The sequence below is a fragment of the Ips typographus genome, linkage group LG5 (assembly GCF_016097725.1).
Source record: "Ips typographus isolate SLU linkage group LG5, UJ_Ityp_2.0, whole genome shotgun sequence".
NCBI classification, from domain to species: Eukaryota; Metazoa; Arthropoda; class Insecta; order Coleoptera; family Curculionidae; genus Ips; species Ips typographus.
Window position 1 is genome coordinate 3,664,422 of NC_138426.1, and position 18,193 is coordinate 3,682,614.

The 18,193-nt window shown below is 37.7% G+C and overlaps 2 protein-coding genes across 6 annotated transcripts in view; both read left to right on the forward strand.

Annotated features, from left to right (window-relative positions):
• LOC145729587 (diuretic hormone receptor-like) overlaps positions 1-18,193 on the forward strand; it is a 236,468-nt gene that overhangs the window by 16,755 nt on the left and 201,520 nt on the right. The gene's annotated exons all lie outside the window — the stretch shown is intronic.
• Positions 16,660-16,998, forward strand: LOC145729276 (uncharacterized). Its single transcript, XM_081979958.1, has one exon. The coding sequence runs from the start codon at positions 16,660-16,662 to the stop codon at positions 16,996-16,998; it is 339 nt and encodes a 112-aa protein (XP_081836084.1).

Below are 18,193 nucleotides of genomic sequence, written 5' to 3' on the forward strand. Positions count from 1 at the left end.
TATAAGTGAAATTACATAAATTATCTAAATGCTAAAACAATTTTTCAAAAAAATGTCTTAAAATTGTATATGTTCAAGCGTTATGTTAAAATAGCAATTTTAATTTAAGGTTTAATTACCTTACAACACACTTACACTTTGTAAAATACAAAGTATCAATGATCCACTATATTTTCTTTTTTTTTTAATTTTATTAGAAATTAAAGCTCTAATATGAAAATATCAATTAAAATCAAAAAAATGGTAAAAAAGACATTTTGCAATATTTACTTATAAATACTGTGTTATTTAATTTAATTATTTTTTGTACTTCCGGGTGTAAAAGTGTATTTTTAGGCCCCCATTTGCGGGCGTAAAATAGCACTTTTACGCCCATGGGCTTAAAATTAAAAAAAAACTCTCAGCCGAGTTTTTATTTTAAACCAAATTTTAATATTATTATAAATAACACAATAACCAAGAAACCTTTACTATGGTCCATTTATTTTCCCGTCGCGGTTACGTCATCATTTGCCTTTCTTGTCTATTACATGCGTTCCGAGCGCGATAGAATTTTGACGTCATCTAGTCACGTCGGTAATGAATCAGGACGACAAGGCTCCGAAAATCGGCCGCCATTGTTGACAAAAAGTAAACAAAGAGACATTTTTTATTTTTGATTTAAATTGTACAATATTTTAAGGAGTATTTTGATTTAATTTGTTTTTAACTGCGATACTACGTGTGAGAGATAATGTGTGTGTTTCGGTAGTCAGTTTTGAAAATTCCACCTTCTTAATACACTTTACAACTATCAAGGGATCCAGTGAAACATTCTGAAGGAACTAGAGTTTGTGGAACAGAAAAGGAAGCCTTTTCTAATAGAAGACACTGTCACAATGAAACAACCCATATATTTACTTACTCCCAAGAAGAATTTTTACAAGAACACTACAAAAACCAAGTTTATTCAAGCCAATGGTTCTCGAAGAAACATGGATATAGAGTAAAGGTGTATTTAGCAGAAGCTGACAAGGTGATTTACCTAATACTATAAAAAGGACTCTGGTAGAGGTATTAATGAGCTGCTAACACTAAATAGCTTATGTTTCAGGTACCTTTATTTGCCTAATCTGGAGTTTGCTTATCATGCTTTGAAAGGGTCCAAATTTAAAAAGTCCCATTATCAATTGCTCTAAAAGACTCTAAACAAAAGGTGTTTGAAGCTATGGTTATAATGGTGTTGTCAAAATCCATATGCAGAGTGTTGAAAAAACAAATTTCGAATAAGATTTAGGTAATATTAGAAAGATACAAGTTACTTAATACATAAATTTGATCAAATGCCATTATTTTGCAGAATTAGCCCTTATAAAGTTTGCCGTATCTTCTCTGACTATAATGCTAGAAACAGATGGTGCTACTGTTAAATACTTTTACATCAGATAGTAGGTTAAATTACTATTTTAATTGTATTATTTACGCATTATGAAATATACAAATACAATCTTTAAAAAGTACACTCAAGTTTGTTTTTTATCTGAAAAGTCTAGTTTTCTTCATAAACAATCATAAAATTAGATAATTTCTTTAACTGAGGTACCTACCTGCTCTTACAATAAATTGAACTGAAATTAAAAAAACATGTTAAATAAATCACACAACAAAACCAAATTGATATGTATTTAATGCTGAGTAAATTTATAAAACGAAATAAATAAGCAATCTATATCACAAAACCAAGAAGCAAGTTCTTAAAACACCAACAATTCTGTTATAAGTTAAAACACTGCTTTAGGATTTAATAGTCCCCAGGATACACACATTGCCTTTCCTTTCTTGCAAATTTTATGGAATAATTCTTGAAACGTTGGTATTGGGCTGTTAATGACTCGTTTGAATGCACCTATTTGTGATGTTCTTTCCAGATAATTTAAATTGAATGTGGTTGTTGTTCCCAAGCCAAAGTTTGATTGGAACTTTCCGCCTTTGTTTACCAACAAATGTTGCAAGTTTTCCAGTTTGGTGAAGAAAAATCTTAAATTCTACGAAGGTCTCGCAATAACAACACTAATTAATAAGCTTAAACAACCCTAAATTAAGTTTTTATTTCTTCTGTTTGTAGTTTTTGGTGTTTTTCAACTTTTTAAATTTCCTAACCTCAAAATGTTTTTTTTTTTTTTTTTTTTTTTTTTTTAACTTTCTTTATGGCATTCACCACTAGGGTATTCAGCCAGGCCAAGTTAGGTTAGGTCGGGGATGGCCTACGCCACGTCAGAGCTTAAGCTCCTCCTCTTAGGTCTGATTAAGAAGTCAGCAAGACAACACAACAAAGGTTTCAAACTCTTTCATCCGAGGCTCCTCCGAAAGTGTGACAGCCCCTCCAGAGCCCGGAAGCGCAAAGAGTCCTCCTCCCTTGCTCCGTTTAATGGCGTTACCAACAAAAGTTCCAAAAAATCGCTTAAAGGCACGATCCGAGCAAAAGATGTAGTCCCTCCTCGTGGAAACTATAACCGTCACTGTCACATCCACGTGGTCTTCTCCTAGGTTTTCACCCTTTCCGCCTCCTGGAAGTGCACCGCACAAGACAATTCCCCGTAGACTTTTAGGAATCGACATTTCCACTTAGAGCTCCCACCATCTCCACTCGACCGGCTGCGGAGTTCGGTCGTCAACTTCAAATTTCTCTGTACACCGTTTCAAGAAACGTGGTTTCTTAGCGACACAAAATGGCGCCCACGAAGCAGACGTGCGATACGTTTCAAGTTGAAAACCGGACTCCCCTCAAAATGTTGTTTCGAATGTTTAGCCGACTGTCAGTTGGGACTGTGCCCTATGTTGCCACATCTTCCACGAGCAGATGTGAACCTGGTGTATTGTTTGTTGCAGTAATAAACGGATCAATGAATTATACAGATTTCGAAAAAAAAAGGCATTTATTGCATACAAAACATGTGAGATTCTTAGAATGTTTTTTTTTCAAAACAATAACGTTTTCTCATTTTCATTTATAATTGCTTAATGAAAGATACATATTGTGAGGTTTAAAGGAGGAATTTGTCAATACGGCAACGTCCAAACAGGTGATTAAAAAGATGGATAGCCTAGCTTGTAATAAACGACGTGCGTAAATTTCAATATGGCGGAGCACTTGATGAAAAAAATGAACCATACTTATTCAATGTTATGCTAAAAATACATTTATTACAGTTGAAAACGTTTACACAGGAAAAGCTTGAAGGGTGTCATAGAAGGAGAAGGAAAATAATAATCTTCACCAACTTAACACTCCACTTTATTGAATCCCTTCGAATTCAATGTAGAATCAAATATAACAGATTTTTGTAGGAACTAACTAGAAAATGATTGAGATCGAAAAACGTAAGCATTGAGCAAGAATCGTCCATCTTGTGTTGTAATCCTGAGTTAAAGTGTCTCGTCATCGCCCTGAAGTCAGGTCCTTGCGTCCTATTCTTCTTTTTGCTTCTTGCCGGCTGACACTGCTGACAGTGTCGCCACAGTACCCCCCGTCCAGCGACAAAGTCGCGAAACGAACTGTTTTCCTTGTCTTAGCTGGCAACGTTGCGGGAGATTTTCGAACTTCTTCAAGGCGCGCATACGAATGTTCGGACTGGATCTGGAAATCATCTGGCAGATAGGCGGGCTTTAGGCGGTCTATTGTGATGTTGTCACTACGATTGCCAAGGTCAATCTTGAAGAACTTGTCACTTCTGGAGATAACACGATGGGGTCCAGAGTAAGGCGCTGTCAAAGGTGGTTTTACTGCATTATTTCGCACAAAAACATGGGAACAACTTGAAAGGTCCTTGGAGATAAAAGTTTTAATCTTGCTATGATCAGATGCTGGTCTAGGTTGAAGTTCTAACATTGTTGCTCTGAGTTTGCTGACCAACTCATTTTCGTTGGCTGGTTCAGTGGATGAATTTAGAAATTCTCCTGGTAGTTTAAGAGTGGTTCCATAAACAAGCTCAGCTGGTGAACAATCAATGTCCTCTTTGAAAATGTTTCGAAGACCCAATAAGGTTATTGGTAAAACTTCAGTCCAACGATCCGACTTGGCTGCAATGAGGCTTGCTTTAAGGGTCCTATGAAAACGTTCAATAAAACCATTTGCTTGAGGATGATATGATGTTGTTTTGATGTGCAGAATACCCAAGAATCTGGAAAGTTCTTTGAACAAGCTTGATTCAAATTGTCTCCCTCTATCCGAAGTAATCTTGCTGGGTACACCAAAACGCGATATCCAAGTAGAAATAAAGGTGGATGCAATGGTGGTTGCTGACATGTCTTTAATTGGAACTGCTTCGGGCCATCTAGTGAAACGATCCATCATTGTTAACACATAACGAAAATCACTGGACGATGGCAATGGTCCAACTATGTCGATGTGGACATGGTCAAATCTGTAGTCAGGCATAGAAATTTTCTGGTGAGCTGTCTTAGTATGTCGGTTGATTTTGGAGCGTTGACAGTTGAGGCATTGCCTACTCCAAAGGGCTACTTCTTTCTTGATGTTTCTCCATACGAAACGACTGGTCAGAAGCTTGATGGTTGCCTTAACACCGGGGTGAGAAATTCCATGAAGCTTTCTGAAAATACTAAGTCGATGTTTTTCTGGGATATAAGGACGAAATTTATTTTCAAAAACATCACAGTAAAGTTGAACATCAGTGCCTGGGATTTGAATCTGTTGAAGATTTAAACTGGAGTCAGTAAGCAGCTGGTTTAGTTCTGCGTCGTCAGTCTGATCTGCAGCTATTGCTTGGTAATTAATCTGAATATCTTCAATACTCGAGATTTCAGGTCTGGAAAGGTAGTCTGCTACTATGTTGTCTGAACCTTGAACATGGCGAATGTCAGTGGTAAATTGTGCAATGAAATCTAAATATCGAAACTGTCTAGGAGTGCACTTGTCACTTTTTTGATAGAAAGCAAAAGTGATTGGTTTGTGGTCAGTAAAAACAGTAAATCTGCGGCCTTCTAACATGAATCGAAAGTGTTTAATAGCAGCATAAATGGCGAACAGTTCTCTGTCATAAGCACTATACTTAGCCTGAGCAGTATTTAACTTCTGAGAGAAAAAAGCCAATGGTTGAAGTTGATCATTGTTCTTTTGTTGTAAGGAGGCTCCTACAGCAAAATCCGACGCATCTGTAGACAGAATGAGTTGAGCAGAAGGTAAGGGATGTGACAAAAAGGTGGCTTCAGCGAGGATTTCCTTACAGCTCTCAAATGCCTTCACTGCAACATCAGTCCAAGTTATTGGTTGCTGTTTTTTCTGCTTACCTTTAAGTAAGTCATGTAATGGTGCTTGAAGCTCAGCAGCCTTGGGAATGAATGAACGGTAGAAATTTAACATCCCAAGAAACCGTCGAAGTTGCTGAGTGTTGTTGGGCTTGGTAAAATTCCGTATAGCAGAAAACTTCTCGTCTGTTGGTTTGATGCCCTCTGCCGAAACTTCATGACCTAAGAAAAGAACTTTATTTTGGCCAAAAACACATTTTGACGAATTTATTAAAATTCCATATTGGCATAAACGTTCGAATACCATACGTAAATGTTCTAAATGTTGATCGGCTGACTCAGAGGCAACAAGGATGTCGTCAATGTAGACAAAACAGAAATCCAAGTCACGGAAAATTTCATCCATAAACCTCTGAAATGTTTGAGCAGCGTTTCTGAGCCCGAAGGACATGTACACAAATTCGTACAGACCAAACGGTGTTGTCACTGCAGTCTTATGTATATCATCAGCAGCAATCGGTATTTGATTGTAAGCGCGAACCAAATCCAGGGTGGAAAATAGTTTCTTGTTGGCCAATCCATGAGTAAAGTCCTTGATGTTGGGGATCGGATAAGAATCGTGAACGGTACGAGCATTAAGAGCTCGATAGTCTCCACACGGTCTCCAAGAAGTGTCCTTTTTGGGAACAAGATGCAAAGGTGAGGACCAGCTACTTTTTGATGGGCGGATGATTCCTTGTTCCAACATGGATTGAAACTCCTCTTTGGCGATGACAAGTCTGTCAGGTGCCAAACGTCTAGGGCGAGCTGATGCAGGTGGGCCAGGGGTAGTTATAATGGTATGAACAGTGTTGTGTTTGGCTTTGGAGTGTTGGTTGCGTGGCTGGGTAAGTGATGGAAAATTTTTGAGAAGTTTGTGGTACTCTGTAAGGACAATCATAGTTTGAATGAAAGGACCGTAAGAATTGGCATTATTTCCAATGGTTGATAGGCCAGTTGTCCTGTCAAAGATTGCGAGCTTTCTGCTATCTACAATAATGTTGTAAAAAGATAAAAAGTCGATTCCCAAAATTGGATGTGAAACATCGGCCACAAGAAATGTCCAACGAAAGCTTCTGCGAAGTCCAAAGTCCAAGGTGAAAGTACGCTGTCCGTAGGTCGAAATTTCTGAGTTGTTGGCTGCCAAAAGCTGGTAATTGGAGCGAGGACGCCTTTCTTTAAGCAAAGTGTATGGAAAAATGGAAACCTCGGCGCCGGTGTCCACTAAAAAACGAATTTTTGATGAATTGTCAGTCACAAATAAGCGGCGCGGGTTTGAGGAGGGTAGAAAACCCGCCGCTACTGGTTCTCCCCCCTTGAGTTTTCCGAGATAGTGAAAGAACATGGGCTATTACATTTTTTTGCTTTATCACCGAATCTGGAATGATAATAGCAAAGAGTACTTTGGTTCGAGGCCCTGTTGGTTGTCGTTCTCTCTGATGTCCTAGATCTGGAGCGTGGTTGTCTATGACAACAACTTTTGGTCTCCAATCTGTCCAGACGCTTAACAATTTCAGCCAATTGTTTGTGTATATCAGAATCTACACTAGAAACTGTACAAGCTAAAGATGGTGTACATACCTCATGAATTTTGTCAGCTAATTTGGCTAAGTTGTCTAGTGACATACCTTCCTGAGTGGTTAGAATTGTCTGAATCTGCTGGGGAAGTCTTCCAGTCCATAATGTTCTGAGAAAGTCCTCTGGAAGGGAAGTTGGTGCTAAACTCTGCAGCTTCCTGAGGTACTCGGATGGCTTTCGATCACCCATTTCTTCCTGTTGAAGAAGCTGGTGGATTTTTTGGTGTTGAGAAGCGGATAGTCTCTGTATGAGTTCCTGCTTAATAGTTCCATATTGATTGGCAGTAGGAGGTTGTGCTATTAAGTCACGCACGAGTTGGACTTGGTTAAAGTCTAGGTTAGCCACAACAATATTATATTTGGTGTTGTCATTCACAATACCACTAATAGCAAACTGACTGTCTAACTGAGCAAACCATAGTGCCGGTTCGTTTGGCCAAAAAGGTGGTACTTTTAAGGATACTCTCTCTACCATGTGGGTAGGAGCTGGTGCTGCAACTGAAGGTGATAGAGATGATGAAGTACCTTGTTGTTCCGTAGCCATTGTGGTGCGAGAGTTGTGAGTTTTCGAATGGTTCAGCGTTCTAGAACGTCCAAAAAGTAAGTCTGACTCTGGCTTGTAGATTCTTTTGTGTCGGGGTCACCAATGAAGGGTGTCATAGAAGGAGAAGGAAAATAATAATCTTCACCAACTTAACACTCCACTTTATTGAATCCCTTCGAATTCAATGTAGAATCAAATATAACAGATTTTTGTAGGAACTAACTAGAAAATGATTGAGATCGAAAAACGTAAGCATTGAGCAAGAATCGTCCATCTTGTGTTGTAATCCTGAGTTAAAGTGTCTCGTCATCGCCCTGAAGTCAGGTCCTTGCGTCCTATTCTTCTTTTTGCTTCTTGCCGGCTGACACTGCTGACAGTGTCGCCACAAGCTTTTCTAAATCCATCCGCTTTCCTGAATGACTGCAACCTCTTTTGTGGCACCAGAAGCATCCCTAGAAGTGGAACTTACAATTCTTCTGGCTACCTTAATTTTATTCTGCACCGACTCTTCAATGTAACTTTCAGTTTCACTCGACCAGCGCCAACCTCCATGACGCTTTGCAGCCAAAAGGTCTGCTCCTGAATCTGCTAATAAAGTTGCGGACGAACGCCGAAAGCAATGTCCGGTATAGCCCTCCGGATTTAGCAACTTCAAATACTTTGCTACTACACTGGGTAGCTTACCCATAGTATTTTTCCCAACGGGTTGCATAGAGCATTTTCCTTTCTTATATGATAAGAAAAAGCGCAGCTTGTTGGCAGATTTTGGTGTCAGTGCTATATATTTCTTCGTCACTGTCAAGAAATTTAAATTGTCTCCGTTATTGCAGTCTTCAATAGTGAATATTCTTGGAATCTTCGTTTTTGTTTGACGCAGTTGTACCAAAATAGATGAGTTCATAATGGTAACATCACCAAACAATAAATTTGTCAACTCCTCTCTTCTGCAATCCCGAAGCTTATTTATTTGCAGTTGCAAAAAATCTCTGGATTTCCTCCCTCGTAAAGATACGGAATATATCCTTCTGAACGTCGTTTTGGAAATGCGATCACCTTCGGGAACTTACTGATGTCGATGTCTAAAGGCGGATTCACGTTCGTACTTACAAAGTCATTGTCGTAAAAAGTCGCACACGTAAAAAGTTAAATTGCATGTAGTTATATGAGGCAGTTTTCAGTAGTGCGTGGAACGGCGCAACATAGAAGTTCGTAATACGGCGTACTTCTACGTGACGTAAAAGTATGTACGATTTCAACTTTTGATGTAGAAATCGGTACGTTTTTACTCTTGATTGAAGTTGACAATCGACTGACAAGTGGTAATGAATAAAAATTTAGCGGCGTCGGCCGGAAATCTGTCGCAATTAAACCTAAATTGTTTTATTGTTTTTTGAAATGAATGTTATGTTTATATGTATAGTGAAGGGCAGTGTTCATTGTTTAAAAAAATTTTACTTGGCACATTTCATGACTTGTGCGACAGACGTTCCGCGTACCAAGAGAAACTCCATTTGTTGCTTTAATAATTTCTACGCATATCTATGTTATAGTGTTATACGACTTTTTACAACAGAGAAGTCTCAAGTGTGAACGTGAATCCGCCTTAACTATTTTGCATACTTAGTTTCACTTTTTTGGCAAATGAGAATCTTTTACCAAATGAGTTCCAATCTTATAACTGTTTATGAACAAATAAATAGCTTTTTGTCACTTTTCTTTATTATTTCATGTTTAAATTCTAGCAAATAATATGTTTTTGAGATGAGAAAAATGACGCCAATCTGAAGATATTATTACTTAGACCTAACTGTTTGCCTTTTATAAAAATGTATAGAGACTTTTCTGGGTTTGATGTTGACGCTTTCTCTGTTCATTTGATCAAATTAATTGGGATTACCTTTACTCTTTAACTGATACCAATCAAATAGTTCACTTTGTTAGCTCTAATATACTTTGATGATTTGTTAAGAATTTCTAAGTCTCCTGCTTCTTGGATGACTGACAACTTAAAGCTTATGATTAAAAGAAAGCTTTTCTCCAAAGTGCATTTAAAACTGATCCTAAAAGATTTTGGCGCACTCTGCAGTATTTAAACTTACACAATACTAGACTACTTCTACAATAGTTTTGTTAGATATTGCTCTTCCGGATGACTTTAATCACTTCTTCCTTCAATGTTCGCATTCTAATGTTACTGATAACCCTAATACGTGTAATATCATCAGCAAAAAACCCATGAGTTTAAATTTAGAGAAATTAGCTCTAGCGACTTATTAAACCTCATTTGCTGGTGCAACTGGGTCAGATGGTGTCAATTTGAAGATGATTTAATTGGTCTTGCCTAAACTTCTTCCTCACTTTACATATATTTTTAATAAATGTCCCACGCTGGGAGCCTTTTCCACCAACTGGAAGAAGGCTAATGTCATCCCTATTCCAAAGCAGTCAAATGCCTTTTTCGTCTCACACTATCGTCCTATCAGTATTTTACCGACTATGTCTAAATGTTTAGAAAAAATTAGTTAGTTGATAGTTATGTACCGTGAGTGGGCATATTCTGCTCTCCACTGCGACCGCAGGTCTACTGTGGCTCACACATAAGTTAAAGCTCTCGACTCCCTGAGGAACCGAATAACTGCTCTGGATGAGAGGTTGTCCAGGTCTCTTGGGCGTACATCTCCGCCCGTTCAAATATGGAAGACCTGGAGTTTGCCAGAGCCGGACAGCGGCACAGTAGGTGCGCGACCGACTCGTCATCTCCATAAACCAGCGGCATTCGGCGTCTTCCGCCAGACCTATCCGGTTCATGTGAACCCTTAGCTGACAGTGACCGGTGTACAGCGCCGTCCCTACCCTCAGGTGTGGTCTGCTGAGTTGTAGGAGATTGTTGGTCCTGTTCTTAGAGGGCCCCCTAATGAACTCTCACTGTCAAAATAACTGTCGTAATTCTCAGAAACACGTTTTGTATCCAATACTGCAAAGAAAACTTTTCTAAACCCCGATTTTTGCAACTTTTGAACACAGTTTGACAGGGAACTGTAAGAGAACTATGTTAAACTGAAATCCTTTGAAAATTCTAGGCAAATTTTGACAGTTTTGGCATTCGTCACATATATTACGTGGTTTGTGGGGGATAATTTAACTAGGCAGTCACGTGTCCACTGTCAAAATAACTGTCGTAATTCTCAGAAACACGTTTTCTATCGAATACTGCAAGAAAACTTCTAAACCCTGATTTTTGCAACTTTTCAACACAGTTTGACAGTGAACTGTAATAGAACTATGTTAAACGGATATTGTTTGAAAATTCTAGGCAAATTTTGACAGTTTTGACATTCGTCACAAATATCACGTGGTTTGTGGAAGATAGTTTAACTGGGCAGTCACGTGTCCACTGTCAAAATAACTGTCGTAATTCTCAGAAAAACGTTTTGTATCGAATACTGCAAGAAAACTCTTCTAAACCCTGATTTTTGCAACTTTTGAACACAGTTTGACAGTGAACTGTAAGAGAACTATGTTAAACTGAAATTCTTTGAAAATTTTGACAGTTTTGACATTTGTCACAAATATCACGTTGTTTGTGGAAGATAATTTAACTAGGCAGTCACGTGTCCACTGTCAAAACAACTGTCGTAATTCTCAGAAACACGTTTTGTATCGAATACTGCATGAAAACTGTTGTAAACCCTGATTTTTGCAACTTTTGAACACAGTTTGACAGTAAACTGTAAGAGAACTATGTTAAACTGATATTCTTTGAAAATTCTAGGCAAATTTTGACAGTTTTGACATTCGTGACAAATATCACGTGGTTTGTTGAAGATAGTTTAACTAGGTAGTCACGTGTCCACTGTCGAAATAACTGTTGTAATTCTCAGAAACACGTTTTGTATCGAATACTGCAAAAAAACTCTTCTAAATCTTGATTTTTGCAACTTTTGAAAACAGTTTGACAGTGAACTGTAAGAGAACTATGTTAAACTGATATTCTTTGAAAATTCTAGGCAAATTTTGACAGTTTTGACATTCGTCACAAATATCACGTGGTTTGTTGAAGATAGTTTAACTAGGCAGTCACGTGTCCACTGTCAAAATAACTGGCGTATTTCTCAGAAACACGTTTTGTATCGAATACTGCAAGAAAACTGTTCTAAACCCTGATTTTTGCAACTTTTGAACCCAGTTTGACAGAACTATGTTAAACTGAAATCCTTTGAAAATTCTAGGCAAATTTTGACAGTTTTGATATTCGACACAAATATCACGTGGTTTGTGGAAGATAATTTAACTAGGCAGTCACGTGTCCACTGTCAAAACAACTGTCGTAATTCTCAGAAACACGTTTTGTATCGAATACTGCAAGAAAACTCTTCTAAATCCTGATTTTTGCAACTTTTGAACACAATTTGACAGTGAACTGTAGGAAAACTATGTTAAACTGAAATTCTTTGAAAATTCTAGACAAATTTTGACAGTTTTGACATTCGTCACAAATGTCACGTGGTTTGTGGAAGATAATTTAACTAGGCAGCCACGTGTTCACTGTCAAAACAACTGTCGTAATTATCAGAAACACGTTTTGCATCGAATACTGCAAGAAAACTCTTCTAAACCCTGATTTTTGCAACTTTTGAACACAGTTTGACAGTGAACTGTAAGAGAACTATGTTAAACTGAAATTCTTTAAAAATTCTAGACAAATCTTGAGTTTTGACAGTCGTCACAGATATCACGTGGTTTGTGAAAGATAGTTTAACTAGGCAGTCACGTGTCCACTGTCAAAACAACTGTCGTAATTCTCAGAAATGCGTTTTGTATCGAATACTGCAAGAAAACTCTTCTAAACCCTGATTTTTGCAACTTTTGAACACAGTTTGACAGTGAACTGTAAGAGAACTATGTTAAACTGAAATCCTTTGAAAATTCTAGACAAATTTTGACAGTTTTGACATTCGTCACAAATATCACGTGGTTTGTGGAAGATAGTTTAACTAGGCAGTCACGTGTCCACTGTCAAAATAACTGTCGTAATTCTCAGAAACACGTTTTGTATCCAATACTGCAAGAAAACTCTTCTAAACCCTGACTTTTGCAACTTTTGAACACAGTTTGACAGTGAACTATAAGAGAACTATGTTAAACTGAAATCCTTTGAAAATTCTAGGCAAATTTTGACAGTTTTGATATTCGACACAAATATCACGTGGTTTGTGGAAGATAGTTTAACTAGGTAGTCACGTGTCCACTGTCGTAATTCTCAGAAACACGTTTTGTATCATATACTGCAAAAAACTCTTCTAAACCTTGATTTTTGCAACTTTTGAACACAGTTTGACAGTGAACTGTAAGAGAACTATGTTAAACTGATATTCTTTGAAAATTCTAGGCAAATTTTGACATTCGTCACAAATATCACGTGGTTTGTGGAAGATAATTTAACTAGGCAGTCACGTGTCCACTGTCAAAATAACTGGCGTATTTCTCAGAAACACGTTTTGTATCGAATACTGCAAGAAAACTGTTCTAAACCCTGATTTTTGCAACTTTTGAGCACAGTTTGACAGAACTATGTTAAACTGAAATCGTTGACTTATTACTACTACGGAATCGTCGGTTGATCAAGATGTAGTCGATTTGATTTCTTACAATGTTGTTCTGCGTATGTTGGGTGGACGTCCATGTGTACAGTCTCCTGTATGGAAGACGAGAAGAAGAGGTATTTGTAATTACGAATTCTTCTTCCTGGCAGAACTGTATGTCGTTACGCACTTCTAAGCCGTACTGTCCGGTGACATTTTCTGTTGTTTCTCTGCCCTCCTTAGCATTCCAATCTCCCATAATTAGAGTGATTTCGTGTTTCTTTGTCGCCTTCATTATGTCTTTAATTTGCTGGTAGAACTCCTCGACCTCGTCATCATCACGGTCAGTAGTAGGGGCATAAACTTGAACAATGTTTGTCTCATCGCCAGCTGCAGTAGCATTACTCTGTCTGACAAGGGCACAAAGTTTTGTACTGATCTGCTGATGGATTTATTCAGTATGATGGCCACTCCATTTCTGTGAGATAATAATCTCCCCAAATGAAATTGGTTGCGTCCAGCCATTTAGTTTCGCATACTCCCAGTATTTGTATGCCTATACTCTGCATTTCCAACAGCAAGTTGTTCCCACTTTTCCCACGATTCCCAAATGGGATCTTATCTGTCGATTTCTTTCTCGAGGTTTTCGCATGCTTACGACCTGAGAAGTCTCGTGGTTTAAATGTGTTTTTCCTCTTCTGCCGAATCTTGGCCTCCGATTTCCATGATTAGAATTACATACATTACATTCATTACATTTTGCAATTGAGGTAGCAATGCCATGGTGATTTTCCTGGGAAATCTAAGAGAACTTTAATACAGTGGTTTCCCATTACCTTCTGTATCCTTATTCCGTTGAGCGTATTGGTGGTTCATCCGCCTGCGGGGTACATTTTTTAACCCCAGGGCAGAGTGCCCTTCACGTGTCAGCTCTTCCACCCGAAACTGTTGGTCAGCAAGTGGGGACTGCTTATCCTGGCAGTCGTTCGGTCGTCAGAGCCTCGTCTAGCAGGGTGCACCAGATAACTAAGGTTATCACTCGAGCAGGTGAGGTTGACGTTTGGGTTAGCATTTAGATTCTGCTTTTCACCCCAAACAAAAACACGCTTGGAGTGAGGAAATAACTGTTTTAAGCACATTTTGCAATTCTCATTGAATTTCCTATCCGACAACTTGAAAAACCACTACAAAATTTGGTATATCCAGGAAGAAAAGCGGTGTCAAAATTTAAACTGCCAGACACAACACAGTATTTGTAATTTACTGGTAATTTACCGTTCAAATTTTCCTGGTAAAGTAAAATATTTAGTTCACCGGTAATTTAACCATCCCTATTTTTTTTAAACTTTATCTAAAATTACATTTATAAAATATTAATTTTTTCTAAATAGAAAAAAGTTTAGATGGTAAAATTTGTGTATGTGTGAATGTTCTTCATCCAGAGTTTTAGAAACACAAAATCAGTAAAACGGACACCAAATTCGTGTTCTCCATGCAAAAATTAGTTAAAATGGCTAAATTGACATATATAAATCCAATATGGCGGCGGTCACTCTAGTAAACCAAGAAAAACCTTCATTTGGACCAAATTTTGATGCATTTTTTCAAAAAATCGTTATTAAATTGATTATTTGAAACATTTTGTATAGACACATCAGATAATCGTAGGTAGCTAATGAATGGAGCTATCATGTGACGTTGAGCGGGCACTGCTAAGTTGCCCCGTTCGGCCGCTAGAGGACGTCAAACTTGATTTCATTTTTTCGGATATTTTTCTACATATCTGTAGAATAATTTTGTTTGAGTTAGAAGTGTGAAATTTTTATCGTGTATGCCCCTCAAAGAAACGCAACTTTAATTGCTAAACAATATTTCATCCACAACATGATTGAAATCAACTACAAATCCATTAAAACTGACCGAATGTCTGTTTTCTCTAATTAGTCGTACAGTTAACAGAAATATGCTTGGAAAATCCAGTAGTCAGTTTATTTTCTTTTCACTTCAATTAATCCACAAATAATATTTTTCAACTGACATCTATACAAATTTCAATGTCTTGAACCTGTTGTAACCGAAAAAAGTGCATATTTCCAACCAAACCAAATTCCACCGCATTGAACCAATTTGGACCTGATTCTAGTCGACTAAATTTAATTTTCCTCCAAACCGAAATTCTAATAAAGTGAGGGTTTTTGCCTCGTTATGGCAGCTTTTAATACTGCGCTTTATGGCATTAGTATCCATTAAAAATAAGTGCAAACGTAGTAAATCGAGCAATAATATCAGATAGTTTTACGAGGGTTACGAGACGGGATTTATTATTTTTGCCCGAACGTTACGGAACTTTCCAGTTTATTTCTTCATTGTTTCCAATAGAAAACATAATCCTTTTATTGGGTTCTAATAAATCAATCAAATGCATTTAACTACACCGTTAAAGTAAACGTAATATGTGAAAGAATCCGACTTAAACTCGACCTAGTAATTGAGCAGTCTGGGATTTAAGTTAGGAAAAACCAATCAAAATTTCCAAACAAACACGAAAATCTCTGCATGAGCATCGGAAGTAAACCAGAATTGATTAAAGTTTCATATTTCAGTCATTATGAAAGTCAACACTCGTTTGTCAGCATTAAAAATACTGTTTTCAGATAACTGATAACCCTGTATTATTCTATCCTAATGGCAAACAAGCATTACGTACCAAAACACATTTTTCTAATAAACCCTAATCACCTTAACACATGTTTTAATTACTTATTAAATTACTTACTAATTAATTAACGTAATGCTGAAATTGTTACTTCATTATAACAGTTGTTTTTACGACAGTTGTTTTACGAAATTTAAATTTAAATTCTAAATGAAATATCCAGTATATTATCCGAGTTTTGCATTCATGGGGGCGACCAATTTACAAAAATTAACTTTTTGACAATTTTTCTTCGTCAAAGTTTGGGAAAGTGTCTCAGCATTTTCTGATAATTTTTTAAAAATTTTCCTATTTTAACTGCCGCCCCCGGGCGGTAAAATCCATTCAGTGTGTACGCCGGATCGAATCCGACTTAAAACAGTCAATCAGAATTGAACTTAACCTAACCTAAATATGAAAAACCACTATTGAATCGTTTTGACAGTGTTTCTTGCTTCGAGTCGTTTTACTTTAGTTTGTCGATTTATTTTTGACATTGACAGCTGTCAGTTTTGAAAATAGGATGACAGTTGGTATTGATTTAGTACGCTCCGGCAATCACGTAACTGATATGTATACTAAATGTACAATGGCTACGTAATGGACGCTTAAAGTGTCTTTTCCTCTCCTCCTCCTCCTCCTTAACTCTCAAACTAACTCCTCCTAAACTCTGGAGACTACTGAAGTCGCTAAGACAATATAACAAAACATAATATCACCGATAACCCTAGAAAAATTGGATGATTACTTTAGAAAGCTCCTCAAAGAAAATAGGCCACACTTTCAAATCGAAGACCAGACTAGTGCAATACAGACGACAGCATCTCCAATTAGAATAAATTATATAGAGACATACTTGTAAGCTTTTAAAAAATGTAAAATCTGCTGGACCGACAAACTTTTTAAACAACTTAGCTACTTATTTCAAAACTGCATCATGTCGAACGGAAAACATCTTATATGTCGACGATCCACAAGATGGGAAGCAGAGAAGAATGCGACAACTACAGAAGCATATCAGTACAATGCTCAATGGCTCGAGTATACGGAAAAATACTTACTAAGAAAATCGAAAATGAATACAGCAACTTTGAAGAACAAGCTGGCTTCAGAGCGGGAGGATCTACAGTGGACCACCTCTTCTGTCTCACCCAGGCGATAGAAAAGAAAATAGCATTTCAGCAGGAAATACACCTATTGTATGTGGACCTAAATCAGGCATATGATAACATCCCACAAAGCAAAATCTGGGAAGCCTATGAGAGGACTAACCTCAACGTCAACTTAATTAAAGCCATAAAGACACAACTAGAATAAAAATAGCAAAAAGGATATCAAAAGGTTTTAGAGTGGATAAGGGCCTGAAGCAAGGATGCTGCCTCTCACCGACCTTTGTTTGAAATATATCTGGAACAAGCTCTGAAAGCATGGAAACAATATGGGCATCCCACTAAACAACACAACTTCATTAACTCTGAGCTTTGCAGACGATCAAGGAATTTTGGCCCAGGACTACGAAGACCTGGAATATATGACCCGGAAATTAGTTGAAGAATATACCAAATGGGGCCTTGAAGTGAATGTAAATAAAACCGAATATATGTGCCTAGGCGGACTACAACAAGACCTTATCCTCGAAGATACACAACAGAGAATAAAACCCTGCAACAAACATAAATACCTGTGAATGTACATTACGAACTACGGTACCACGGATGAAGCAATAAGGGACCGAAACATCCAGGGACGTACAACCATCAACCTTCTAAACAGTGTAATATGGGACAAGAGCATATCGAAAGCCAATCAACACCGAATATACAATAGCATCATCAAAAGCTGTAGTCACATACAGCAGTGAGGTGTGGCAAATCAAGGTTATGAATGTCAGACAATAGTAGAGGACATACACGTGGCGCAACTCAAATGGTATGGACACGTCCAGAGGATGGAAGCAAATCCTTAACTGGACACCACAGGGGAGAAGAAAATAAGGGCGACCCAGAAAAATCTGGAGAGGGCATCATTACATAAGTTCGAGAAAGAGAATTGGAGGAAGAATTGTGGATGAACAGGGACCAATGGCGACTGAAGATCGGAAGACGTCGAAGAACGTTTTAACCCGATGTCAATGACAACGTAGCCTTTGATACGTCCCCAAAAATTCACTTTGACAGATAGAGCCTTGATTTTTTTTGGACTAGTATAGCCTTTAGTACAGTTTTTTCAGAATTATTTCAGTTCCGTAGATTTTGAAGCAAAATGTCAACTTTCAGCATAAAAACGTAACTGAGTTTTAAGGCTCAAAAATCTAGTTTTTGCTCTAACCGAGCCTTAATTTTTTTAGCATATTAGAGCCTTATAGGTTAAGCCAGAATTTGTTCTCTCTAAATTTGGGAGATTTTGCAACAAAATGCCAAGCTTCAGCGTGAATTAGCAACGTAGCTTTTAAGGCCTCATTAAACATTGAGTTTGAATGTTAGAGCCTTGATTTTTTAGGGTGTTAGAGCTT